Source organism: Lissotriton helveticus, chromosome 9 (genome assembly GCF_964261635.1).
Source record: "Lissotriton helveticus chromosome 9, aLisHel1.1, whole genome shotgun sequence".
NCBI classification, from domain to species: Eukaryota; Metazoa; Chordata; class Amphibia; order Caudata; family Salamandridae; genus Lissotriton; species Lissotriton helveticus.
Genome location: NC_136070.1, coordinates 1,127,577,206 through 1,127,604,938, shown reverse-complemented (window position 1 = coordinate 1,127,604,938; position 27,733 = coordinate 1,127,577,206). Strand labels below are relative to the sequence as shown.

At 47.6% G+C, this 27,733-nt stretch overlaps 1 protein-coding gene across 1 annotated transcript in view; it reads right to left on the bottom strand.

The window, feature by feature from the left end:
- The window catches only part of ATXN7 (ataxin 7), a 371,238-nt gene that overhangs the window by 16,261 nt on the left and 327,244 nt on the right, over window positions 1-27,733 (bottom strand). The window contains exon 10 of the mRNA XM_078661542.1: window positions 16,075-17,011. Coding sequence (XP_078517668.1) covers window positions 16,075-17,011 — 937 coding nt within the window. The remainder of the gene's footprint in view (window positions 1-16,074; window positions 17,012-27,733) is intronic.

Below are 27,733 nucleotides of genomic sequence, written 5' to 3'. Positions count from 1 at the left end.
CGGTGGTCAGAAATGCATTTATAAATTACTTCAAGTGATATTTGGCCTTGTATTTCCTCTGGAAAGCCCCCAGTTGGATCATCAAAAATATCCATTTCCTCAGGCGTCTTTTCTCCAATGGAGAGATCCCATTCCGGTGCTTCTACCATTTCAACAGCAGCCCTCCCCCCGCCTTGGCCACCTTCCGTACAGTAAGAGTTTCCATTTTTACAGCCCCCGAAGAAGTTTCTCTAAAACATTGCCCATATTTACGGGGGAGCTGCTAGGAGACCCATCACCCTGTAATTGAATATCGTCACCATTGCCTTCCGACACATCTGAGGGTTTAGACATAGAATAGCTGCTGGAAGCTTCGTTCCCTTCATCGATTATTGCAGCGTCTCCCTCTGTTAAAGAGGGTTCACTAGAAAATGTAGCATTAATCTGAACCTGCTCAATAGCTTCCGACACCTAAGGGATTTCTACAGAAATCGCGGCAACTAACTCTCCTCTGCCAGCGTCGCCGCTTTCAACTGCAGAAGCTGGGGGCGTTTTCGGGAGAGCTGATGATGATACAGCCAGTTTTTTGCCGACAGCCACTTGAAAAATCAATGGGACCTTAGGGGGCCCCTGGGTAGAGCCCTTCCCTTGCATAATGATCTCTTGCAGCATTTCCCCTTTGTGTTCCTTTGGGCCTTTCCCAGCGAGTGCTGCCCGGGTACCAGCTGGCGCTTCCACATTGCCCCTTGTCTTGCCACCACGAGCCGTTTTTGGCGGCATACCTAATTACTGCACACCACACAACTACCAATAATATACGCCGCTCAACTACACCAAGGTAATTGCTCACAGACTCACAGTGCTGAATAAGTCTTATTCTCTCAAAGTGAGGGAATACAGAGAGAGAGTGTAAAGAAGCGTTGCCTGTTATCGCTCTTTTCTTACACCAGTCTTTAAGCAAGCAGTGCACCTTGCCGCAAACAGCGTAGCATCTCTTTTGGCAGTTTGGCTGCCCCCACGCACTCACCGGAATCTTATCCTGTCTTCGTTGTTTGTATTGCAGAGCCAGTATAAATCGCCAAAAAGAAAAGGGAGAAAAAGGAGAATAAATCCAGGAGCAGTCAGTTCATCGGCATCTGCCTCACCCGCTGAACACTGGGAATGATTCCTCTCAACGTGTGCCTCTGGAGCCTGCCGCGAGCACTGTAGCACGAACACCGTCCGCTGCAGATCCAGCTCAGGTGTGCCGCAATCAAACACCGCTTACTGACGCTTGTTAGCTCCTTGGGGTTTGGGTGTCTTGATTTCTCCAAGGTTCTGAGTGAGAAGGCTGGAAATGAGATGCAGCTTTTGATGTGGAACCACTGATAGTTCCAAGAGTGTGGTGAACCACGGTTGACGGGCGCATGTGGGAGTCACCAAAATCAGTGTGAGCGATTTCTGCCTGAGCTTCCGAACCAGAAACGGAGGGAGAGGTGGAAAAGCATAGGCAAATATCCCTGACCAATTAAACCGTAGGGCATTGCCTTTGGATAGAGGGTGTGGGAACCAGGAGCTGAAGTTTGGGTATTTTGAGATGTCCACTGTGGCAAACAGATCTATTTGTGGGAATCCATCATTATTTAAAGTATGGAAGGAGAACTTGGGGATGAAGTTCCCACTCGTGTATTTGGTGCCACATCCTGCTGATGAGGTCAGCATTTTAGATTTTTCATTCCTGGGAGGTGCTCTGCCAGATGAATTTTGTGATGGATTGCCCAACACCAAATGGTCTGAGAGAAGCGTGATCGTTGCAGTGTGTCCCCCTTACGCCCACCCCCCTGTTTTTGTCCACAGTACATAGCTGTCATATTGTCCGTGCGGACTAAGAAAACTTTCCTTATAAAGTGAGGCTGAAAGGCTTTCAGTGCTACATACACAGCTAGAAACTCCAGATAGGGGATGTGGATACTTTTGTGCTTGTTGTCCCACAGACCCTGAATTGTTAAGTTCTGTAGATGGGCAACCCAACCTGTGAGAGATGCGTCTGCTGTTAGGACGATCTGTGGAACAGGGTCGATGAAGGGCCGCATTTTTGATAAGTTTTGTGTGTTTCACCTATGCAGAAGATGATTGATGCGGCTGTCCACCAACACTAGATATGTTAATTGACCCTGGGACTTATTCCACTGAAGTGCTAAGCAGTCTTGTAGGGGACACGTGCAATCTGGCATGAAGCACTATTGCAATGCATAATGCCATATTCCTAGCAGTTACATGAAAGTCCTGACTGCCAATTATTGGTTGGTCTAAAACTGTAGCAAGAGAGTTTGAATATTTAGAATGTTGGCCGCAGTGGGAGAAGAGCTGTGTGAGTGTTTGCAGTCCTCCCAGATAGGACTGCATTTGTGAATGCTGAAGCTGAGACTTTTGCGTATTGACTGTGAAACTCAATTGGTGGAATAGGTCTAATGTAGTCTGAGTGTGTTGCAAACACTTTTGGTGTGTGCTTGTTTGACGAGCCAATCGTCTAAGTACGGTTAGACATAAATCTTATCTTCTGAGATGAGCTGCCACTACTGCTAGACATTTTGTGAACACTCTGGGAAGAAAACCGTTACTTACCTGTAACTGCAGTTATCCAGTATTGGTATCTTTCAGATTCACATGCCTGAATCATTCCCAGTCGTCGGAATGGGAGTCCCCGGTACATAAATAAAGTAATGTCCCATTAGACATATAAGAGTAATAGGCAAAAGGCATCACAAGTCTGACGGGACCTTCGGCACAAACTTAGGATTTGTTCGTAGCATAACCCCGTCGTCTTTGAACTGAAGGAAAGGGCCTTGAATTGAAAATGCCTGGAGCTCACTCACTCGCCTCGCTGAGGTAAGGGTCAGAAGGAGTGCCATTTTCCAGGAAAGGTACTTAAAATCAGCTCTGTGTATTGGCTCAAAAGGATATTTCATGAACTGAGCAAGAACTGTGTTGAGTTGCCAAGTGGGAGGTAAAGGTTTTAAAGGAGGAAAAGTCCTGAACGGGCCTCTAAGAAACTACTTGATCAACCAGTTAGATCAAAGGGAAGGGCCAACAGAAGATCTTCTGAAACAGGATATTGCAGCCAAGTGAACTTTAATGGAAGCGTGAGCAAGACCTGAGTTCGCCAGATGGAGAAGGTAAGGCAATATTTGTACTGGAGAAGATGAAAGAGGGTGTATCTTCTGTGACTTGCACCATTTGCAGAACCTTTTCAATTTTAAGGAGTATGCTTTGTTAGTACTGTCCGCTTGAGCCCGAGCCAGACCTGCTCTACAATCCGGCGGAACGTCTAGGTCCTGGAATTCTCTGAACTCAGGAGCCATGCGGATAATTTGAGAGATGCCGGATCCGGATGCTGGACTTGCTGGTGGTTCATTGTGACAAGAGAGGGAAACGGTTTCAACTGGATCGGTGGTTCCAGGGAGAGAAGGTGAAGCTCCGTGAACCAATGCTGGCGTGGCCAAGCTGGGGCTTCAGAATGAGTGTGCAAGGCTCCGCTTTCAATTTCCTGAGAGCTCTGGAAATCAATGGAAACGGTAGAGAAGCGTATGCATAGACGTTACACCATGTGATCGAAAATGCATTCCCTAGAGATCCCTTATGGGGACGCCAGCTTGTGAAGAGTTGACATTTGGTGTTCTGCCTTGTAGCGAACAGGTCAAGGAGAGGAGTGCCCCATTGAGAGAACGAGCACTAGAGAATTCCTGATTCTTGGTAGAAATGCCAGAAGAGTGAGATAGACAGCTCGCGGTTCAAGGAGACTGATGTGGAGTTGTCTTTCGGACTTGGACCATTTTCCACTGATCTGTAGTTCTTGGAGGAAAGCTCCAACCTTCCAGTAATGCATCTGTTGTGATGATATGCGGCGCCGCTGGAAGCAAGAAAGGCAAGCCTTGAGATTCAGAGAGGAGCTTAGCGCGCACCCAAGATGGTCGCGTGAGCTCAGAGCTCCCGGACCTTCGCCACCTCCACCGATTGTCCTGCATCTTATCCTGATTTAGACGACAGGCTTTTGTGGTCGTGACCTTGCTGATCATTTATCAGTTTTCGGACTGCCAATTGGCCCACGGGAGCCGAAGATAAGGACTTTTGAACATTTCTGGCCTGCTCCAGGGTACTGCCCCGGGCTTGCTTTCTCTGCCAGCCCAGTGGCAATCGAACAACAACGGCCCAGGCGAGGCTCCCATGCCCGGTCTTCTACTTTCAGTTTCGATTCCTGTGGTCTGGCCTCACTGACTTTGCCTTGGTCGCCCTGGTTACTTGTTTCTTTCAATGTCGCGTCATCGCTTGGTGATCTAGACTTTCGCTGCACTTTGATCAGTGGCCGGCCCTCCACTTATTTTCAGAATTGATCCGGGCGCATCGAGTGTAGCCATTTTTACTAGGTCTCAAAATACCCTCCGGGGCGCACGACCTAAAATGGCCACTGAGCCCGAGGCGGAGAGACGCAAGACCAGACCGGCAACTCGGGGAGGTCCTGTGCAGTCCAACGTTATGGATCGCTATACCCTCACTAAGGGATCTCCGAGCGGCATGACTAAGCCTCCGGCCACCTTTGGGGATGACTCCCTGTTGGGTGAAGAACCGTCGTTGAAAGACGTCATGGGCGCCATTGCTGGGATGAAGGCCGTGTTGGGACAACAGTATGAGGCCCTGACCCACAAGCTTGACACTGTTGCTATAGAGGTTACTCTGATCAGGGCAGACCTCGCAAAGACTAACGAGAAGGTCAAATCCCTTGACTTGAAGACATCCAGTCTTGTCGCCGACGTCTCTGAATTACAGACGGAGGTCGGTAATTTGAGATCCGCCCGTGACTACCTCTCCCGACGCTTGGACGATTTTGAAGGCCGCGCACGGCGGAACAACGTCAGGTTGGTTGGTGTCCCGGAGACGACGGACTCGTCGGCGGTGGACCTACTGGTGGAGGACCTTGTCTTGAATCACCTAGCGCCCAAGGGCCTAAGCAAGTTTTTTGCAGTGGAACGGGCCCACCGAATCCCAAGTGGCCCGCCCAAGTTAGGAGCTTCTCCGCGCCCCATCATTGCGCGGATCTTTAACTTTCGAGACAGAGATGCGATCCTGTAGGCATCCCGCATATCGGGCCCTACGAAATATGAAAACGCCGCGGTCAGCTTCTACCCGGACTTCACCCAACAGGTTCAGAAGCAGCGACTGGGATTTCAAGGAGTGAAGAAGAGACTGAGAGAGAGAGCCATGAAATATGCCATGCTTTTCCCGGCTTGTCTGCGTGTGGTTCACAATGACAGAACATTTTTCTTTGACCATCCTGGAGCTGCTAGTGACTGGTTGGACTCGTTGCCCCCTGGACAGGAACAATTTGATCATTCGGAACACTCCGGTGGAGCAGAGGGCGGCCTGATGGAGCAGGAATAGGGAGTGAATCGGCTCCGGGACCAACGTATTGACTTTCGGCAGTGGTTTGATGCTATGCTACGATTGTCCGCTATTGTGTTGTCTTAATGGGGTGTGGGAGGGGGTCGGGTGTGTCTTCCTCCTCTGGGGTTCTTTTCGTAGATTAGTTGTATGTTAGGGCGACAGGCACACTGCAAGTTGGGGTGGCTTTCGAGTCTTACGCAGGGGTGCGGGGTGGGGGGTATGATGTTGTTCGGGGGGTTGGGGGGTTCAACTTTAAGTTTTTTTGTTTTATTCAAGGCATAGTACTGATGATCTCCTATGTTGCAGTGTCGCGGCTGGTGTGGGGGGAGACCTGGGGTGGATTTTGGGATGGGGGATAGGGGACTACGCATTCTGTGTTGGAACGTAAATGGGTTGGGAGACAGAATTAAACGGGGGGTGGTATTACAGTTGCTAAAACGCTTGTCTGCAGATGTGGTTCTGCTTCAAGAAACGCACTTGCTTGGTAATACGTGCCACGCCATGAATAGGCGTGGATACCGTCTCATAGCCCACTCGGGTTTCACTTCCGGCTCCAGAGGGGTGGGCATTCTGGTTCGGACCTCCCTCCCTCTTGCTGTTGATGACGTTATGCTTGATAGGGGACGTTATGCCGCTATTGTAGGGCGTTGGGAAGGGAGGGTGATTACTTTGCTCTCGGTTTACATACCCCCAGGCCTCCAAACTAAGACCTATGCTGATCTGGGAAAAGTTATCCTGGGAGTACCCGAGGGTGTGCTTGTAGTAGGGGGAGATTTCAATTCAGTAGTGTCCGGCATGTATGATCGTCACCCTCCCCGAGTCCTCGTTAAATCTCAATCCTGGCTGGGGGACTTCTTGGAGGCACTGGGGCTAACTGATTGCTGGCGTTTACATCATCCTGGGCAACGGCAGTACACTTTTCACTCCGGGGCCCATGGCAGCCTTTCAAGATTGGATTATGTTTTGATGCCCTCCTCCCAGGCTTCCCTCATAGGGGAGGTGAAACATCTTGCCAGGGGTATTTCGGATCACTCCCCGCTGTGGTTAGTTGTGAACTCTCGTCTGGGGTCAGGAGGTCGGGTTGCCCCGATTAACCCATGGTACCTCCGTGATCCTAAGATTAGAGTGGAATTATTTAAAGCGATCGATTGTTACTTTGCGGAAAATGTGGGTTCAGTGTCTTCTTCTGTCTCCTTGTGGGAGGCGTATAAAACTGTCATTCGGGGACAAGCCCTCTCATCGATTAGCAATGTTAAGAGATGTAAGCGGGAGGAGGTTGTCCGTCTTGAAACTGAACTTTCCATCCTTGAGGGAGAGTTGGATCCTGGAGCCTCCCCTGAGAAGCTGCACTTGTTAGACCTAAAACAGCACGAATATAGAGCACTTGTGACTGACGCTGCGAAAGAGATGGGTCGTGAACAGCAGGGGCGTCTGTATGATGTGGGGGATAGAGCTGGGAAATTGCTTGCTTGGTTGGATAGGAGAGAATGCGCGAGTCGAGTTATCCCTGTCATAGTTGATGTGAATGGTGAAAGTATCACTGACCCTGCTGGGATTGTTGCCCGGTTCGCCGATCATTTTCGAGTAGTGTACTCCCCTGTGTCCGATAGACCAGAGCAGGACTCCCGTTTGCTTCTACGTGATATCTCACTACCATGCTTGTCTGGCCCGGAACGGGACCTGCTGGAAGCTCCGCTCTCGGTTGATGAAATTGCGACCGCTATCCGATCGATCCGCTCCGGGAAGGCGTCGGGCCCTAATGGACTCCCCATTGAGCTTTACAAGCTCCGTCCGGACGTACTGGCGCCGTATTTGCGATCGATGTTTTTGGAATCCCTGGAGAGAGGGTCTCTTCCTCCTGATCAACGGTTAGCCTCCATAGTGGTTATCCATAAGGAGGGAAAGCCGCGTGACCGCTGCGAATCCTTCAGACCTATTTCCCTTATCAATGTTGAACCTAAGATCTTGGCCAAAGTTCTTGCTACTCGTTTAGTTTCTGTTATAGGAGATCTTGTTCACCCGGACCAATCCGGCTTTATACCACATCGCAATACGGCACTTAATCTTCGGCGCCTCCATGGAGTCCTGGCGCGAGCCGGGACTCTGCGGGAGTCGGCCATCTTGGCGTCTCTAGACGCCACTATGGCGTTTGATACGCTGGAGTGGCCTTATCTTTGGGCGGTCCTTTCTAAATTCGGTTAGGGGCCCGCCTTTATCTGTTGGGTGCAACTGCTTTATACTGATCCTTTGGCCCAGGTAGTGGTGAATGGGCGTGTTTCGGCCTCCTTTGCGCTTGGTAGGGGTACACGCCAGGGCTGTCCTCTGTCCCCACTTCTGTTTGCTCTTGCTTTAGAGCCATTGGCGGCTTGGTTGCGATGGGAGCCATCCTTGAAGGGTATCAGATGGTCACCGGGATTTGAAGACCGTATATCTCTATATGCGGATGATATACTCTTATACCTTACGTCGCCTCGAAAGTCGTTGATCGTCCTTTTCGACGTTTTGACTTCTTTCAATAAAAATTCCGGTCTATTCATCAATTGGTCGAAATCTTGCTTTTATGTTCTTTCCGGCGATGCTCCCCTCCTACCACGTGGATGTCCGATTTCGGTGGTACTCGAGGGATTCAAATATCTGGGAATCTTTGTTACCCTGGACCCCACACTCCGTTACGAGCGCAATTTGCTGCCCCCTCTCCGACGTCTTCGAGCGGATATAGAAACGTGGAACAGACTTCCTCTCTCTCCCCTGGGACGAGCGGCGTTGTTTAAGATGATGTCGCTCCCCCAATTTCTTTATGCGCTGCAAAACACGCTTGACGTAGTACCAGCCGGTTATTTCCGGGAGATTGAAAGTCTACAGCGACAGTTGATATGGGGGGGCCATTCTCGTATAGCTTTTTCGAAACTCACGCTCCCTTGGTACGATGGTGGCATCGCACTCCCTGACATCCGACGCTATTTTTGGGCCTCTCAACTAGGGGCCATCAACCACGCCACTTATGCTCATTCACTAAACCCGGCTTTTGCGATGGATAAATGGTTGCTGCCCGGCGGCGATTACAACAGGGCTTTATACGCGAAGTCAGCCGGTAGATCTCTGACGGGTCCCACTAAAACGGCGGTACAGGTGTGGTATCGAGCTACGGCGGCCACGGGATGGGCTGACAGGCTGACCCGGGCTACTCCACTCTATGCCTCGGATAAACTTGGCTCCCTTTGGCAATCGAAGGGATTCGATCGGTGGGACATGATTGGGATCAGCAGGGTTGATGATGTGTGGATCAAGGATAGAATCAAAACGTTTGAGGAATTGAAAGTTGAGTATGGATTGAATGATAAGGAATCTTTTCGATATGCGCAAATCCGGCACGCAATCTTGTCTGTTTTTCCCCCGAGGCTCGGACGTGCCGGAAGCATCCCCGCTTGAAGATCGGATACTAGATGGGCATATCCCCGATAGCACTATTTCGCTCATTTATAAAAAACTGATTAATACCAGGATTGATTTATTGGAAGACCTCAGAGGGTTGTGGACCAGTGATGGTCTGGAGCTTGATGATGAAGATTGGCAAGCCGCGATCTCTTCCCCGAAAGAGGTGGCTATTCCGGCACGCCTTCGGTTTGTCCAACTCAAAATTCTGCATAGGGTGTATGTGACTGGTCCGCGTCTGGTGCGAATGGGGTTCTCGGCGGATGGATTGTGCAGGCGTGGATGCGGCATGGTGGCTACGTTTCTTCATATGCTTTGGGAATGTCCTGCTGTGCTGCACTATTGGAATCGAGTACATGCGGTAATGAGCGAGGTTACGGGTGTGCGACTGATGCCTGAAGCGCGAAGGTGCTTGTTGAACGTCTGGGAGCCGAATGATTACAATCTGGCGCAGCTTCGATGGGCAACCTTAGGTAACATGATTGCCAAGCGTGACATTGCCCAACTATGGGGCGCCCAGAGGCCTCCGACAGTCCTGGTGTGGAAACAAAACATGGATTGGTGCATGTTTCGAGAAAAAACGGTTTATGTTTCCCGTGGCAAACCTGGCAAATGGGGGAAGATCTGGACTCAGTGGAACACATATCGTGGCGATATCTGTGCTCCCCCCATATCGGAATGTGATATTGATTTGTCTTCCTCCCAACCTGATGTTTCCTCCGCAGGAATATAACTGTTTTGTATACTTCTGGTCTCCTTTCCCCCCCCCCCCCTCCCCCCGATTTATTGTTTGTAATGATATCTGATTTGCGTCTGTAACCCCCCCCCCCCCCACGGGCTAATTGGTGACACATTTCTATTGTTATGCCTTGCTATGTTTTGGTTTGTTCTCATGTTTTTACTTTCAATAAAAAGTTTCAACAAAAAAAAGAAAGGCAAGCCTTGAGAAAGGTTTTGAGGGCAAATCCACCACCTTAGAGCCTTGACCATTGGAGGGGTCACTCGGATTATATCGTCACATGAACCTGTACATTGGACCAATTGAGCCGAGAGCGCCTCCTGAAGAGGGCGCATGTGAAGACGACAGTGTGGAACTAGCAGAATGCATGAAGACATCATCCCGAGCAGGGATTTGAAAAGGCGCACTATTAAAGACTTCTTGGAACTTATGCGAATTGCAATGAAAGAAGCCTGTCTTTGCGCTCTTGTGACGGAAACGCCTTCTGCTGGGTCGTGTCGAGAGAAGCACCCAGGAAAGTTATAAGCTCGGAAGGCTGTAGGACAGACTTGTCTCGATTGAGAGTGAGCCCCAAGCGATCGAAAAGCTGTAGACAGGCATCGGAAGACCTGGACGCACCTTCTAGAGATGGTGCTTTGACCAGCCAGTCGTCCAGATATGGAAAGACCTGATGGTGTGGTTGCCAAAGATATGCTTTGACCAGCCAGTCGTCCAGATATGGAAAGACCTGATGGTGTGGTTGCCTGAGATATGTGATTGGAGTCCGAACAGTGGGACACGGAATTGGAAGTGTCTGTCCGCTACTGCAAACCTCAAAAATCTCTTGTGATTCCGGTGGATAGGGATGTGAAAATAGGCATCCTGGAGATACCATGTAGTCCTTCGCATTGATAAGTTGTAGTACTTCGTTGAGGTTTCTCAGGTTTAAAATCAGTCTCCATTTTTTCTCCTTTTTGCGTACTAGGAAAAAACGGGAGTAAAATCCTTTCCCCGTTGACAAAGAGGAACCCTTTCTATAGCTACCTTCTGGAGCAGTATTGAAATCTCCCGGAGTGGAATACGTAGTTTTTTGTGAAGCATAGGTCGGGGAGGGGTTCGGGGGGGGGATTTGAATGAACTCCAGTGAATGACCGAATTGAACTAATTGCAGAACCCAACGGTCCGTTGCGATTTGTTTCCAATTTTTTAGGAAATGGGAAATTCTTCCTCCAACTGTTGAGGGCGGAGATGAACTAGAAAATGGCGGTAGTGAAAGGTCATTGTCGCCGAGCGGTGCCCTTCTGCTGACCACCTTTGCCACGAAAGGAGGACTTTGTATAGGAAGACTGTTGCTGCTGACTCTGTTGGTATTGTGTTCGATACTGTTGACCAGAAGAGTAGGAAGATTGGTAATCGCCTCTTGTAGAGGATTGCCCTCTTCCTCTTGAGCGACGAAAAGGCGGATTCTTGAATTTTAGGGTACCCAAAGCTCTGGCCGTGTCGGTATCCTTTTTTATACCTTGGAGAGCTTCGTCAATGTGTGATCCGAAAAAAAGCTTGCCATCATACGGCATGTCCAAAATGTTTGTTTGCACTTCCGGTCGGAATGAAGTTGCCTTCAACCAACCCTAGCGTCGTAATACAGCTGCGCCAGCTAGTGGCTAAATCCAGTAGAGGCGATATCCACCGCGCAATCTATAAACTCGGATGCAGATGAAGTTCGCCTTCAAGCAAAATCTATTTTGCTTCTTCTTTCGACTCATCTGGCAAGGCCGCAAGATAAGGAGCGATGTCTGCCCACAACTGTCTGTTATAATGCCCTAACAATGCCAAGGAATAGGATGCACGCACTGTTAAAGCCGACATTGATGAGAAACGCTTCCCAATGTTATCAAGCTTTCGACCTTCCTTATCCGGAGGGTCAGCTAGTGGGGCAGAAGGATTTTTTGATTTTCGTTGAGCAGCTTGCGTGATGACAGAGTCTGATTTGGGATGTCCTGTCAGGCAAGCTGGAGCAGTATCTGGAGCTCGGTATTTCTTATCCAGACGAGGCAATACTAGGGGCACCGAGGAAGGGTTATGCATTATTTTCACACCTTGATCCCATATGTATTCTATAATGGGTATAGATCTGACAGATTTCTTAGAGGGCTCCTTAAAACCGTATAGGAAGCAATCTTGCTGGTGTGAAGGCATAGGTATTTGGAAACGTTGCGCCTCTCTTTCCACTGTGTTGTGAAATCCCCCAATGTCTTCAGGAGGTGAGTCGGCTTGCGTAGGCACGGGAGAAGCAGGACAGGGTGTGACATAGTCGTCCCACTCATCATGTGTAGACCGGAGGTGGTGGAATGGCTGGCCCCGGCTGTAGATTCAAGGGTGGAAGCTGTGGTCTTGGCGGTGGAGATGCAGCTGGAAGTGGAGACTTGGCAGTAGTAGGGAATCTCTGCTTATAGTCCGTAATGAGAAACTGTAGGTTCGGAAACCAAAGATGCTGGTAGGCAAACCATGGGAGGCGGAGGCGGATGGTATTCTTCTGGATAAACATTCTGATCCTCCTGATCTTGGTCCTCCTAATTCGACTGTCCTGATACTTCACGTTAAGTTCAGATGGGCTTCTCACTGTTCGAAACATACTGCCCTCGTCAGAATCCTCTTTGTCCAAGAGGTGAGCTGGAGGCAATGGCTGGACCCTACTAGGAGAAGTCAGGGCCGGCGTTAACGTACGTTTCGTTATCTTGAGATGGACGTATGAACTTTTCAGATTGGAATCCGTCGTCGACGAACCAGTCGACGGTGTAGTCGTCGACGGTGAAGCGCCGACAGGCACCATGGTCGATGGAGTTCCCGTTGACGGAGCAGTCGTCGACGATGCTGTCATCGCAGATAGAGATCTCGTCGACGATGCGGTCGTTGTCGACGTCTTCGTCGTCGAGGCAGTCGTCGCCGATTCTAGCGTCTCACAGTTGCTTGGATGTCGACGATTACTTCTTTATCTTTATTGTAGCTAAAGAAGAGGCGACAGAAGTGGAAACCGTCGTCGTTGACGAGGTCACACACAAGGCCGTAGACGTAGATTTTCTCATCGTTGAAGCCACCGTCAACGAGGCCGTCGTCAACTGAGTAGAAGAAGGCTTCTTAAAGGCGTGAACAATCTCCTGAGGAGAAACCTTTGGTGGTAGAGCCTTGGGATGTACCTCTTAAGACTTTTTATGTGTCTTCTTCTGAGGTGGCTGCGACGAAGGGCCTTGAGAAGCCATCCTTGGTCTTTTTTTAGAGGACTTGCAGGATATAGAAGAGCACTCTCCTCAGAAGACTCTAGTTTTTTTTCTTTAAGCCTCTGCAGCCAAATCAAGAGACACCCATCCCGATCTTTGATGGTCTTTGAAGAAAAGGTACGACATACCTTGCAGTCCTTTGAAGAATGATCCGGGTAAAGGCAGTAGAGACAATCTTTGTGCTGGTCATCCACAGGATGCCTCTTTTTACCACAGGAACCACAGGGCCTAAAATAGCCTTTCTTAGGTGTATCTGCCATGAAGAACTAAAGAATTTCACTCAGAAGATGGAAATATGTGAGAAGAAACACTGGAAATCCAGAAATGAAGAAAACTGAGCAGAGCTCAGAGGAGACTCCCATAGCACGACGTGCGGTAGAAAATCTGAGGGACTAGAGCTCCTTCCAGGAAGGTTCTAAAGGATGGTGATAGCTGATTGGCTCTTCTGTAGAGTTTGGTCCTTTTTACAAAAGGACATGGATATGTTACGAATGTGAGGCCTTTGGCCTATTACTCTATATGTCTAATGGGACATTACTTTATTTATGTACCGGGGACTCCCATCCCGACGACGGGGAATGATTCAGGCATGTGAATCTATGAAAGATACCCTAATACTGTGCCCTGATGGATGACCAATGGGAGACCTGTTGCTTGCAGACCGAACGAGTATCAGCGAGTAGTAGACTCCGGATTATACATTATAAGTTCTTACACAGGCTATATTACACCCCGGCTAAGTTGTGCAAGTATAAGCTTAGGGTAGATGATAGATGCCACACAGATGGGGTGGATTTTCTACACTTGGCATGGGATTGCCCGGAAGTCAAGGATTACTGGATCCAAGTGTTTCGTGCTTTGCAGCTGATGATTGATACTACTGTGGAGCCGGATCCTCTGTTGGCCTTGCTGGGGTATGTTAAACCACTACGAGCAGAACATCGTAAATTTGTTGCCATAGCGCTTCTAATGGCTAAGAGGAGGGTGGCCTGCAGGTGGGGCAGACGGCGGGCGCCCAACTTCAAGACATGGCTAGATGCCTTGATAACATGCCAAGAGAAGCTTGCTACATATGCATAATTGTTACCCATGTCCTCCAGACCTAATGATATAAGGGGCCCCTTTGACATGTTATCTGATTACTCACGCGAGGGATGAGATTAAAACTTCTCAGAATATTGCATAGAAGAAGATACTGAGAGTGGTCACGACCGGACTGAGATATGTCTGTGGGATATAGACTGTGATATAATGATTGCCCAGAATAATTGATGACTATACGCCTGACTGGGCTATGTTGGGCATAATGCAGGTTATGGGAAATGGGGAAATGTACTCGTGATGGTTGAACGGCTGAAGAGATATGTATTGTGGTCATGATGGGTAGACCAGGCACCCTGAACGATATGATGGCACCATAGTGATGATGTACAGAAATTGTCATTAAAAAAATGCGTATTTGGAATGTATATAATGTAGCGATGAACCCGAACAATATTCAAGGTGGATAAATGTTGATGATGTAGTTATATGTAACTTGAAAACAATAAACAGAATATAAAAAAAAAAGAGAAACAAAATACTGGATAACAGTAGTTACTCCGAAAGGGAGCACTTTGAACTGATAGTGTTTGCCTGCTATCACAAACCAGTGATATTTGCGATGTGCTGGGTGAACTGGATTGTGAAAGTATGAGTCTTAAGTCTAGTGGGGACCTAAATTTTGCCTTGCTGTAGAAGTGGAGGCACTTGTTGAAGCGTAACCATATGGACATGTTCTGACAGTATGTACAGGTTTAACATTCTTAGGTCCAAAATTGGTCTTAAGGAGCCGTCCTTTTTGGGGATTAGAAAGTACATAGAGTAAACACCTGAACCATGGTATTGTAATGGAACTGGTACTATGGCTCCCTTTGTTAAAAGAGCTTGTACCTCCTGTTTGAGGCGCTGTAGGTGCTCTGACGAGAGTTTGTGTGCGAGGTGGAATACTTGGAGGATTGCTAGTAAGCTCAAGGCAATAGCCATGTCGGATAATGTCTAGCACCCATTTGTCTGATGTTATCGATTGTCAAATGGGGAAAAATTGTTGAAGTCTTCCCCCGAAAGGTGTTAAATATTCGGGGGAAATGTAGGCAAGTCACTGCTTATTGAGGGAAGGGGAGTTACGGGTTGGCGTGCTCTCAGAAAGACTGAATTATGCCCAAAACTTGAGGGGGAGGTAGAGGGGGGATGAGCAAGCAGGGATTCACTGGGGTACCATTGGAAAAGGGATATTCTCCCCTTTCCAATGGTACCTCTCCCATCGAAGTGTTGAGATAGCTCCAAGACCACGTAGGAAGAGAAACTAAAATGAGCCGATTGGATCATTTCAGTTTCAGTGAAATCACGTCAGGAAAACCCCAGAACAGCCTTGGGAGCTGGGAAAGATATTACCCAGCTCCGAGGCTGTTTTGGACTATAGGAAATCCCTCTGGTGCCTGCACCAAAGGAATGTCCTGTGCCATGTGCCCTGACGGCCGGGAGCCATCCGACGCACATGAGCACTGTAACGCTGGACAGTTCCCAGCCGTCCGACGCACCGAGGGGGTTAATTACTGCCCATGATCAGGATAACCACATCATGTAAATAATGGAGGCAAATTTAAATTACTAAATAGGCTTATATACACCAAACGGTACACTTCTAAAACATGGCATTTCTTTTCGCCATAAGGACCAGTGTAACAATATCAACATTATATACAAAACACTTTCAAAATATCAGATCCAAATAACTTTAATGTGTATACTCCACTTTATAAAGAGTACAGGCACTGTCCATATCTGCAAGGTGCTTTGAACGTGGAAATATCGCCTTTGTAGGTGGAAGAAAGCACGTCCGCTTTTGTGAAGTGATTGTGCATGCAATCTTGGTGACAGAGACCTATAGTTTCGCCTTAATTGATATAGTGCACATGCTATGAGAATAGATATTTTTCAGACAGAGAGATATGTAGTAACCACAGGAAACAACTACAAACCATGTACGGCCAATTTCTGAAAATAAATGGGTTACTCAACAATTGGGGTGCTCAATCTTGCACAATTCATTACACAGTGTCTACAAAAAATTACTGAATTGCACTTTAAGTCTCATTTACTTCAAACTTTAAAAAGGAAACTTGTGATTCAAATATTTTAATACTGATACCAGGATCAGTTCAGAGAGAACAGGTTATGAAGCACAACAAATGTAAATTGATCACCACCTACCTGATGAAGAAGAGAATTATTCGTCAGTCCTTGCGTCCCTGGGATTGCACTCGCATGTTTTGAGTGGACATTGTTCACAGATGGCAATTTGGCAACCTTATTTGATTTACTGCTGCTGTTTATGATGCTGCTGGAACTAGGTGAACATTTGTGCTTCTTTCCGATATATTTGTCTAAGGAAGTATGGGATAAACTGCTGTGAGAATTTATAGTCTGTTCATTGGACTGATGAACAAAGGGTCCTAACGACAGAGTAGAATCACTGCTGTTCATCACCACACTCATCCTCTTTATCGATTCTGCAGGGCTTCCTGTAGTAGGCCCCCTCCCTGATTGGTCATGTCTGAGACTAGCAGCATTCACTTTATTAGTCAAGCAATTGACACCAACACTGTTTGCACTGCTGTGGGACAGAGATGCCATCGACGAGTGATTGGAGGCCCCAGAGTTCACCACACAGTTTTTCCTAAAAGACTCAACGGAATGAGAAGACTGTGCTAGCAGAGGCGAACTGCTTTTACGCTTCTTTCCTGAGCCACCACTGCTACTGGTACAGTTTATGCTACTAGCAGAACATTCCTTAGGTTTTAAAGATTTGTTGGATTTTAATTTTTGAGGTTTGCTGGATACTGGTGAAGGTACTGAGGAAAGCACTGAAGGCATAGATGGGGATGAAGACACTTGTCTTGATTGCATACTACAAACAGGACCCACTGTACTTGAAGTGGGATGGGTATTGAGAGAAGTTCCGTAGGACAGTACTTTACTTTCAACAGATGTGCATGGAGGAGTAACTGTCGTGGGTGACGACGTAACTGTGGAGAGTGAAGCGAATCCTGTTGCTCTGACACTGTGTTGCAACAAAGGCATTGCATTTGTGCTGCTCCGATGAGGAGCATGTGTAGACATAGAGTTATTAGATGCTGGAGGAATTTTCCTATCGGGGGAAAAAAACATAAAAACTAGTAAGAAAAAAGCAGTAAAGATTAACCTCAACTCTTTAAACACCACCAATTAGTTTGGGTAAATCAACTTTGAAGGTTAACTGTATTACCCCCTCTATTCCGTCAGATGACATTCAATAACTATGTGCTAATAAACATCAATGCTTATATTCCTCTTTAAGAAATAAGTCTCACTATTCTCCATTGATATGTGCTCTGAGTTTGAAAACATCCATCAGTGATCTACAGATACGTAGGTCTACCACTATCATCTCGGACAGTGAAATCTGACCACATCTTTAAAGGGAAGATATCAAGAGGATTTCATGTGAATTTAATTCCTATGCTACCATGAACGAACCACCACCATCCTTGAGCATCCTGAAAATATTTCCAGAGATTATTTTAACCTCAATCCAAAGGATGATTACACCAGAAAATGGAAACAGGGAAAGGAAGATAACCTCTCTGGTAATGATTTACTTTACGTTAACAGCATGCAAATCTATCTTCATACAGATATCCCAAAACAAATGTGGTGTGCTAGACTTATCCCTTACCACATTTGTCTATTCCCAAATTGAGGCAAATACTTACCAAAAAGAATGAACTTTTGTGTGGTTACAGAATCGATCCTAAATTAAGTTTATAGGTGAAAATGTGTAGTTTATTGCAATTTGAAATAAGATGAAAGACCATCAATGATTTTAACTATCAGACAGGAAACCTTTGCCTCCGACCTTTCTATTAACTGGTTTATGCTTATGAAATGCATAACGGGTGGCAGAAATGGTTGTCCTTGCCAATTCTATTCATAAGGGCAGTTTGGGAAATGAGGGTGATATCTTCATATCAATGATCATCATACAAAAAGGCAACTTTTGGTTACTCTGCTTGATTTGAGATGGTTCAAACAAAGAATCCAAAGAAAATTGTCCTCCAGAGTTGCGAGGAAATCCACGAGCCCTTACAAGCTCAGAACAAAGAACAAGGCACTGAAGTGCGCTGCACCAGTCACAGCAAGAAGCTGGCACCTCAGCTTCCCTGCTGCATAGTGTCAACCAATGCATGTACCTCTAAAGTCCCAGGTCAGCATGCTTAAACTCCTAACCCCCAGAGAGCCTACATGAGAAAGCACACCAAGGTAACAACATTGTTACTTACCAGTAGGAATAGTTTTGCAGCTTGAAGAGGTTTTCTGGATTGACATGCTGTGCATTTATTTCCCCATCTAGTGGTTGGGTCCAGAATTGCCTTTTGTTTTTCTCTTGGTTGTCGTCGACTACCATTTGGTGGTATGTCCATTCCTTGTGTGACGTCAGACCGTGCCACGGGACTTCCTGTAACATTTCATTTTGCAGCATGAATCATTTTTCTGGATTCACATGCTGTGCATTAGATTATATAGCGGTATCCCTTCCCTTGGGTTGGTAAGGATGAAATGAGGAAGTGTACACAAACTGGTGTTGTAGTACCTGCTGTCCCACCTATGCTTCCTTGTTCATGTGAAAGTCCACACAATGTTTTTCAAAGGTGTGTGGTGATGCTCATGTCATAGCTGTGCAGGTTGCATCCATGGGTACATTTGCTAAGAACACCAGTGTTGCTCCCTTTCTTCTAGTTGAGTGAGCACTCGGACATGTGGGCAGTGTCATCCCGGACCTGGAATAGCAAGTACATAATGTATCTGCTATCCACCTTGAGACTGTCCCCTTAGTTACTGGTGAACCCTTGGTTGCCTTGGTGATGGAGACAAACAACTGGCTGCCTTTACGAAACGGTTCTGTTTCTTGCAGACAGTACATTATAGCCCTCCTTCATTCCAATATGTGCAGGTCTCTTAGGCTCTGAAGAAAGTTGGTAGCTGTATGCTTTGGTCGACATGAAGGTGAGTCACCACTTTGGGCAGACACTGAGTTGAATCGAAGAACCACTTTGTCCTTTTGTATTTGTAGGTATGGTTCTTGTTTTGTTAGTGCTTGAAGCTCGTTCACTCTGCGTAGTGATGTGATTGCAAATAGAAATGCCGTCTTGAGTGTCAGTGATTCGAGATCCCTTTTCTGCATAGGTTTAAAAGGGTCCACCGCTAACTGCCTCAGGACGGTGTTTAAGATCCACAATGGTGCTAGAACTGATCTTGGTAGTGCAACTCGTGTAGAACTCTCCAAGAAACTTCAACGCTGGGGATGCAAAGAAGCGGTTACATGAAGTGCCCCTGGTGCAGGCTACTATCGCTGCTAGGTGTACCTTTAAAGATGCATAGGTTAGCACGGTATCAGACAGTTCAGTGAGGTATGTCATGGTCTCTATCTTTCGGTTATCTGTTTACCAGTGAATGTTTCTGCTCCATTTTCCAGCATAGCATTCCTCTGTGCTTGCTTTCCTTGCCTCTCTAAGGATTTCCATTGTCCTGGGCACCAGTTGAAAATGCCCGAATTCTAGATATTCAGGAGCCAGGCCGCTAGTAGGAGTGTTACTGGCTCCGAGTAGTACACTCTCCCCTCTTGCATTGTCGGTAGATCATGTTCTGCTTCGATTGTCATAATTTGTCCCCTGGACATCTCTAGTAGGTCTGAGTACCAGGTCTGTCGGACCCATTGTGGGGCTATGAGGAGGAGTCTTGTACCTGGATGTCTGGCTTTCTCAGGCACTTTTGGTATCAGAGGAAAAGCGCATGTAAATCTCCCTGACCAGTTTATTGACAGGGCATTCCTTCTGACTGTTGGTGTGGAAACCTGGAGGAAAACTGTTGGCATTTTGCCTTTTTTGTAGGTCTATTTCTTGTCTCCCCCAGACCTTACTTTTTTCCCCAGTGTCTCCTGGTATAGTTCCCATTCGTGGGAATTGCTGCTTAGTCTTTCCACCTCAGTGTTATGTTTTCCTGGTAGGTGGACTCTTTGCAGTGTGAGCTTCCTTGGTATCGCCCATTTCCATATTGGGCTAATTTACTCACGGTGAAAGATTTTGTGCCTCCTTATTTGTTGAGATAAAACATGGTTCTGTGTTGTCAGTTTAGACTAGTATGATTTGACCTGTTGTGTGATTGGAAAGCCCTCAGGGCTAGGAAAAATATCTTAATTACCAGGTAATTGATGTGTTTAAGCGCATCTGTGCTGTTTCCACTGTCCCCGTACGTTCAGGTTGCCTGTGTGTGCTCCCCAACCCTTGTGGGATGCATCCGTTGTAATGCTCACAGTTGCAGTTGGTGTTTGATTGGTCTCCCTGCTTTGCTGACTTACCTTTTGCGAACTTGGACTGCTTTGCGGTAGCTACAGTCCGTAGCAGATGGACTGAAACCTTTGCGGAACCATTTAAAACTTTTCTTTTTCTCTTGTTTATGCTAATGGACTTGTCCATAGATAGACTTTAATTTTAACCCTTTCCTTCGTAGGATTCGAACTGTTCGACAACAAACTATACTTCAGCTTGGTAGTGGATTTAATAGTCATCCGATGGAGCCTGCCTAAATGTTTGCCGCTTTTCTACGAGCTGTGATATACTTGGCTGAAATTCTCAAACTGCTGCTGGTTGGAATGAACTTTGAATCTTTATTTCAAAATCTTTTTATTGAATTTGTATCACAACAACAAAGTTGCAATTGCGACAAGCAGTGTTCCTATGCCAAGAGTGACAGATATTGTAGAAAACACACATCTTGTTTCCAAGGTCATAGCCTCTCTAAACATCTTACATTTATGACCTTCCCCGATTCACCCAAATGCAAACGTGTATCATACCTCAGGTATATCCAGAAGGGGGACATTGGCTAAATAATACTTGCGCTCTTTGCCCAACCTTTAAACTACTGAAAAATATGAAAGAAGGAAAAAAAAAAAACAACATACAATCAAAGAACAACAAATGCATCGTTTCTCTTCGGTTGGTGGTGGGGTGCAGTGGAGTGAACGTGGCATGAGTCTCCCTCTCCCATAGCATTCTGTGCCAGAGACCATTGATCCCCTATATATGAAAGATGGAGCGCCCTTATTCTGGGGCAACAAGCCAGCAATAGCAGACCTTCTGATAAGTATGCTACCAGTGGGGACCGAATATAACAACACATGTATTTGTAAAGCGCACTTATCACCCAAGGGTCTCTCAAGGCGCTGAATAACAGATGTTTATTGTTACCCAACTCAATGGTACTCATTTTATCGACCTCAAATGGATGAAAGGCTGAGGGGACTCGTCGGGATTTGAACCAATGACCATGAGGTCGAACACAAGCCCCTGCAGTGAATGCATTAGTCCACTAAGCCACCAGACCCGGCTCTCGAATCCCTTTCGTGTACCCTCCGCTATGTCGGTCAGTCGCTCAAAAGCTAATGCTCGCCAGAGCCTGGAGTGCCATTGGGTAAGAGATGGGGCCTCTGCTTTTTTCAAGGCAGCCGCTATTGGCATTTTGGTGGCCCCCAAGCAGAGCCGCATAGTGCATCGATCCCCATGTGTTTAGACGCTTCAGGTTAGGGTCCCGGATCCCTCGGAGGGTATGGCCTATGGTGTCTGGAATCGGATAGCCTAGAATCAGTTTGATTTGTGAGAGGATCTTGACAATGTCTTTGTATAGGGATCCCCACTGTTTCTCCCCTAGGGGGATGGCAAGGACAGAGTCCCAGAATTTACAGTGGCTTGGGATCCTCTGTGGGCTCAATACCAGTAAGAGGGGAGTACAGGAAGGAGATAGTTCCCTTGGAAGAAGCACCTGACTGCGCACATTTTTCAATTGGGAGCAGGTTCCTGGTAGCGGCCGGCCGCACATGGGGTTGCCGCACCCAATTTTTTAGCAGGAGGTAGTGATCTTTTTCTGCAGGCTGCAGCTGGGAAAACTTAACACAGTCCTCAAAAGTCGGGAGCTTCCCTTTATGGAATAAGTCGGAGATCGTTTAGGCAGCCACCCCCCCCCATACAAAAGGCCCCTCTTGAAGAGCGGGCAGTAAGTCTGGATTGAAGTGAATGGGGGAATAGGGTGAAGGAAAGGTTGTCAAGGTCAAATCCTGTTTTAGTGCATCCCACACCTGGAGAGTGGTAGCCGTGGGGATGCTGATGTAAGCGTTTGGGGTCTGTGTTGTTTCTTCTTCCATAAGAGGTCCCAGATAGTTCTGCCTGTAATCTGTCGATCTATGTGGAGCCAGTGTTTCTCCCTAAGGGACCATTCTGTTATCACCCAGAGTTGAGTCACTGTGTAGTACCCCAGGAAATCCAGAAGGGCCAAACCCCCATCCCCCTGTGGCCTAGTTAAAATTTGTTGTGATAAAGGGGCCCTCTGTCCCTGCCATTACATTTAGTAGTTAACTTGTTCAACTCTGCAAAGAGTGCTCAGTCCACCAGGATCGGGAGCCCTTTGAATAGGAATAGCAGCCTGGGGAGGACATTCGTCTTGAGGGCGTTCATTCTCGCTATCCACGAGATAAAGGAGGGTTCCCACCTAGTCAGATCCTCCCTGAGCTGTCGCAAGAAGGGGGGTAGTTGGCCTTATAAAGGTCGGCTACTTTAGGGTTAAGTCTCACCCCCAGATATGTAATTTATATGCGGACGCAACAGAATGGAGAGGTATCCTCCAGCACAACACCACTCTTGTGATAGAGTCAAAGTAAGCAGGAAGGATTTAGAAAGATTCACCTTGAAAACTGAAACTGTTTCAAAGCGCTGGAGCTCTGCTTGAATGGCCGGCAGATAAGTCAACGGCTCGGTGACGGGTAGGAGCACATCGTCCGCAAAGAGGGAAATCTTATGTTGGTCAGAGCCAAATGTCACCCCCTTAATCTCTGGGTTTCCCTGATCCGTTCTGCTAAAGGCTCTATACTCAGGGGGGAAGTGGGCAACCCTGCCTCGTACTCCGCAAGAGACTGAAAAAGCGTGAAGCCACTCCACTTACTAGTACTTTGGACCCTGGACCTTGGGGAATGGTAGTTTACTCTCACCATGCCAATAAAAGTTTCACTGAACCCAAAACTTCTCAGCGTTAGAATTAGATAAGACCAGTCAACCCGATCAAAGGCCTTCTCCGCGTCAAGTGAAAGAGGGCCGCCAGAAATCTTTTCTGCACTTTTTCTAGAATGTGTACTATTCTTCACAGGCTGTCGGGAGTCTGACGACCCTTGGTAAATCCCGATTGGTCTGCGTTTATTAGAGCTGGCAAAACGTGTTCAAGACGACTGGCCAGAATTTTCAAGTACAGCTTTGCATCAAGATTTAGTAGGGCAATGGGCCGATAAGAGGCACAGGCTTTGGGGTTCTTCCCTGGTTTAGGAATAACACTCACTAAGGCCTCCCCCATTGTATTCCGGTTCTCTCTGGAAGATTATAATATCATTAAAAAGAGTCACCAGGTGAGGAGCCAGCTCAGGTGCGAATGTACGATAGAAGTGAGCGCTCAGCCTGTCCGGGCTGGGGGCTTTTTGCAGTTTGAGCGTGTCAATCTCCCTCTGTACCTCCTCTACTGAGATGGGTCGACCAAGTTCGTCCTTCGTTAAGGCCGAAACCTGTGGAAGTTTAAGGGATTCAAAGTATCTCTCTTGATTTTGGGCATCTAACGGGTCAGCAGTATATAAGGTGCAATAGAATTTTCCAAAGGCGTTAGCTTTTCCCTCTTCGCTTAAGTGGGGGGGCGCCCTCATCGTCCACAATTTGTTTGATGTACTCTTTCTCCCGCTTCACCCTAAGCTGTCGTGCCAGTAAGGAACCTATTTTGTCCCCCCCCCCATCATAGCCTCGGGCTTGGAGGCACAAAATAATTTTCTCAGCTCTGTTGGTATGTATAGCCTTTATCTTTCCACTCATGGAGGTGGTTTACCTCAACGTCTGGATCGAAGGGGTATCTGTGTGTTTTTTTCTGCTATCTGCAATTCTTCCTCTAACAGGATTCTCTCTCTTCGGTTTCTTAAGTTTGGTGGCCAAATCGAAGCATTTACTCCTGATGACCGCCTTAAAGGAGTCCCAGTTGTTCGCAAAGGATATGAGGGCTGGGTCATTGATATGAAAATAGTCTATGATCACTTTCTCAATTCATCCCTAAGAAGCCTGTCTCTGGTTAGAAAATATGGGAAGTACCACCTCGCATGCTTCGAGCGCGGGGTGGCCAGTCAAATATCGTCTCTAGGGGGGCATGGTCCGCGAGGCAGATTGCGTGAAACCTAGATCCCGAGACTGTGTGCAAAAGGGATTGGCTGATAAAGGCATGGTCTATTCTAGAGTAGGTTCTATGGGAGTGGGAGAAGAAGGAATAATCCCTAGACCTAGGGTGTATCTCCCTCCAAGAATCCAGCAGACCCATGCGCTGAAGGGAAGTTCTGAGCTTCTTGTTAAACAACCCTCCCTGCTGTTTTATGTGGGTGCATTGAGTCTAATGCCGGGTCCCATATGAGATTAAAGTCCCCTAACAGGATTACATCTCCCGTGACGAACCCTTCCAGCGTTGAAAAGAATTTCTCTAGGAAATCATGTTGGCCGGTATTGGGGGCATACACTGTGTCAATAGTACAAGGTCTACCTCTTAGGTTTTCCCGAGCTATCAAGAAACGCCCTGCTTGTCTGTTTTCGTTGCATGAAGGCTGAAGGGGACTGAGGAATGAAAGAGAAGGGCCACCCCGTTTTGCTTTGAGAGGGCTATAGATACATTTTTTGTTTCATACGCAGTTAGTCGCTCCTCTTTAAGTGGGTTTCCTGCAGGGGTGCTACATAACATGGTGGGCGACTAAAAATTTCCACAGCTATGTCGTTTATTAGGGGAATTGAGTCCCCTAACATTCCAGGACAAACAGTTCACCACCATTAATCAGGCTGTAGCCACTCCCCCATTTTGTAGTTTCTCGCCCTTCCGTTCTCTGAGAGCGCTCCCCCACCCTCCTTCCCACCACCTGCGCATGAACAAATCCGTAAATGAGCACCATGATTCAAAACATTAACAAACACAAGTAAAAACTTAGAGCTCTGCAACTCTCTATCCCAGAAGAGAAACACATTTGGAGCATCTCTAGGGGCAGTACCATTTCCGCTCCCAGCGCCCCCTTATCGCCATCATCCACACGCTTGACTGCTTGCTACTAGTTATCTCTTACTCTGAGTAGAGTTTCCAACACCTCTTTTCACTGCCCCCAGCCCTCGAGTCATGCGCCTCCGGACCAGTCGACTTCTAAGTCAACAGCATGGCAGTGTATACGTTCAAATTGCTCTACTCGCCTTCCAGGCCCAAATAGTGCACCAACCATAGACCAGTGTCCCTCCGCCGGTCAATCCGCCGTTGACTTGCCTCTGCGCCTCTGTGTCTGCCAGGTGTCGCTGGTGCGCCTCTCCCCCTGAAGCTTCTCTCGTTCTTCCCTTGTAGCTGCCGCTTGGCTTGAGGGGGAAATCTTGATACCCAGCAGGTTAGCCGCTTCCTCCAGTTCCGTACAGTGAAGATGCTTGTTGTTATTCCTGAAAGCAAGCCCGAAGGGGTAGGTCAATCAATACTTTATTTGGCGCTCCCTCAGGGCCTCCGTAATTGGTCTAAACGGTTGTCGTCGGGCGAGGGTGGCTTGGGCGACATCCTGGAACAAGGAGCAAGTCGCGTTTTGGAGTGTAATTTTGTCGCGGCCTCTTGCTTTCTGGAGGGCTTGTGCTTTCACTTTGAAGGAACACAATTTTGCTAAAATGTCTCTAGGCCTCCTGTTGCCTGTTGACCCTTTCCAGTCGCACCTCCGGATTTTCATCTCCTAGTAGCGTGGAGAAGAGCCACACCATGAAGGCCTCCAGGTCGGGCCTCTTGCAGTCCTCCTTCAGGCCCCTGATCCTAATATGGTCCCTCCGGGAGCGATTTTCAAGATCTTCGCATTTAAGTGTCGAAGCTCAGTTAGGGGTGTAGCAGATTTCTCCTGACGGTCGGTCAGTTCTTGACATTTAGCCTCCAGATCCAGTGTCCGGGCCCACACCGAATCCACGGCTGCCAGAAGGGACGTCAACTTTTGCCCCACCTCCGCCTTGAATGTGTCGAGGGAGGCACCTATCTACGCCCTGATATCTTCTCGGAGCGCCTTCCTGAAGTCTCGAGGCAACGCCATCAGATCCTCCCTGGTGAGCGCCATGTCTTCTTTAGGCTGTGTCTTCCCCTCCTTGTCTGCCCCCGCGCCTTTGGGGTAAAGTAGCTGGAGACTTTGGCAATCTGGGACTTTTCGGGTGGCACATAGAATTGGGCTTGTGGACAGGATTGGGCCTCCGAGCTGGCGGTCCCAGGAACCAACACCACCGGGGGTCCGAGGTGCTATATCAGGGGGCAAGGAGCCTATGTTGACAGTCTGGAGGGGCAAGGCCACGGCTCACTGCACTCTGGCAGTCCTCCAGTACCCTCCTGAGAACCACTTGCAAGGATGACCCACTTTCAACAATCCAGGCCTACATACAAGGTCTCCACAGGGTTGCCTCGCCGCCGCCATCTTGAAGTCAGGCAACAGATTATGGAGGCATGTTCAACAATCTGGCCAGTTCTTAGATGCCGTGTCGATTATGATGCCTTCCTCAATATAAGGTTGCTGGTGCACGCTCTGAGCAGCTCCCCCCCCGTCCTCACCTCGTACTCTCTCTGCCAGGTGGATGATCACCGTTTTGCTGCCTTCGGAGTGGGAGGGGGCTGAACCTCAGCGACGCACGTCCCTCCAGGGCTCATCTCAGTGCGATCTCCACTACCGACGGGAAGCAAAGATCCCCTAAAGTGTGCTCTGCGCAACCACCTACAGCGGTCTTCTCTGGCTCAAAGCCCCGCGGTGGCCGACATTTTCTGTCATTTTGCCACGCTGCCGGAGACCCGTTCCTCAGGTCCCTCTCAGCAGCCTTCGGGCAGCAAGGTTCCTGCCGCAGGCGACTTCCCCAGTCTTGCGTGATCTTCTGCTCTTCAGGGCGCCAAACTGGTACCGGACAAGCATGGGCTTCTACAAAATCCCCGGGGCCTGGAGCGGAGCCATACGGATTCACGTTTGTTCAGTCATGATGGTTGTGCATGCCCCCCAATTTTGAATATTTAATACAATAACCTAATTGATCTAATAACTGCTCGAGTCTATTATTAAGTCCTTTTGTTGTTTCAATTCAAACTGTGCTGTTTATTAATGATTTAAATGTGTTGTAGAGAGAAACAGCAAGCTCTATAGGAACATCACGTGTTACTTATTTTGTTTTGAGTTGCGATTGCAGAGCTTTCGGTCTGTGTAATCCTAACACGACTTAACTTCTTGTGGAAGTTCGGCCTCCCCATTGCTATTCTTTATTTCTACAGTATGGTTTAAGAGTAGTCTATTTAAATCTGGTTTTGAATCTGAGTTAGTTGTCAATTAATGGACCTCATTGAACAGCTAACTAGGTGTTTGCCACCCTAATTTCCACCAATCCAATTGGCGGAGAAAGATGAGGCAGAGGATCATTGCCTCTGTGGTAAATGGGAATGCTGTAGTTTCTCTGATCATAAAGGGCCCAGTACGGTTGGAGCTGTAAAGACATTAAGGGCAACATAATACATTTTTACATTGCTTCCGCTGCAACACTATTGATGATTGCCGCATAATTTTAGTAAGACTATTGCATTAACCTTTATAAATGCTTATTGTATTTTTTGGGTATAATATACCTGCAATGTTTTTTTGTTAACTTTGTATGAATAGTTTCAAAACTATAGAATGTGTAAGTATCAAACGAAAGAAAACGAGTTATGTAAAAATAAGAACGTGCAATACATTTTAACTATTAAGCAG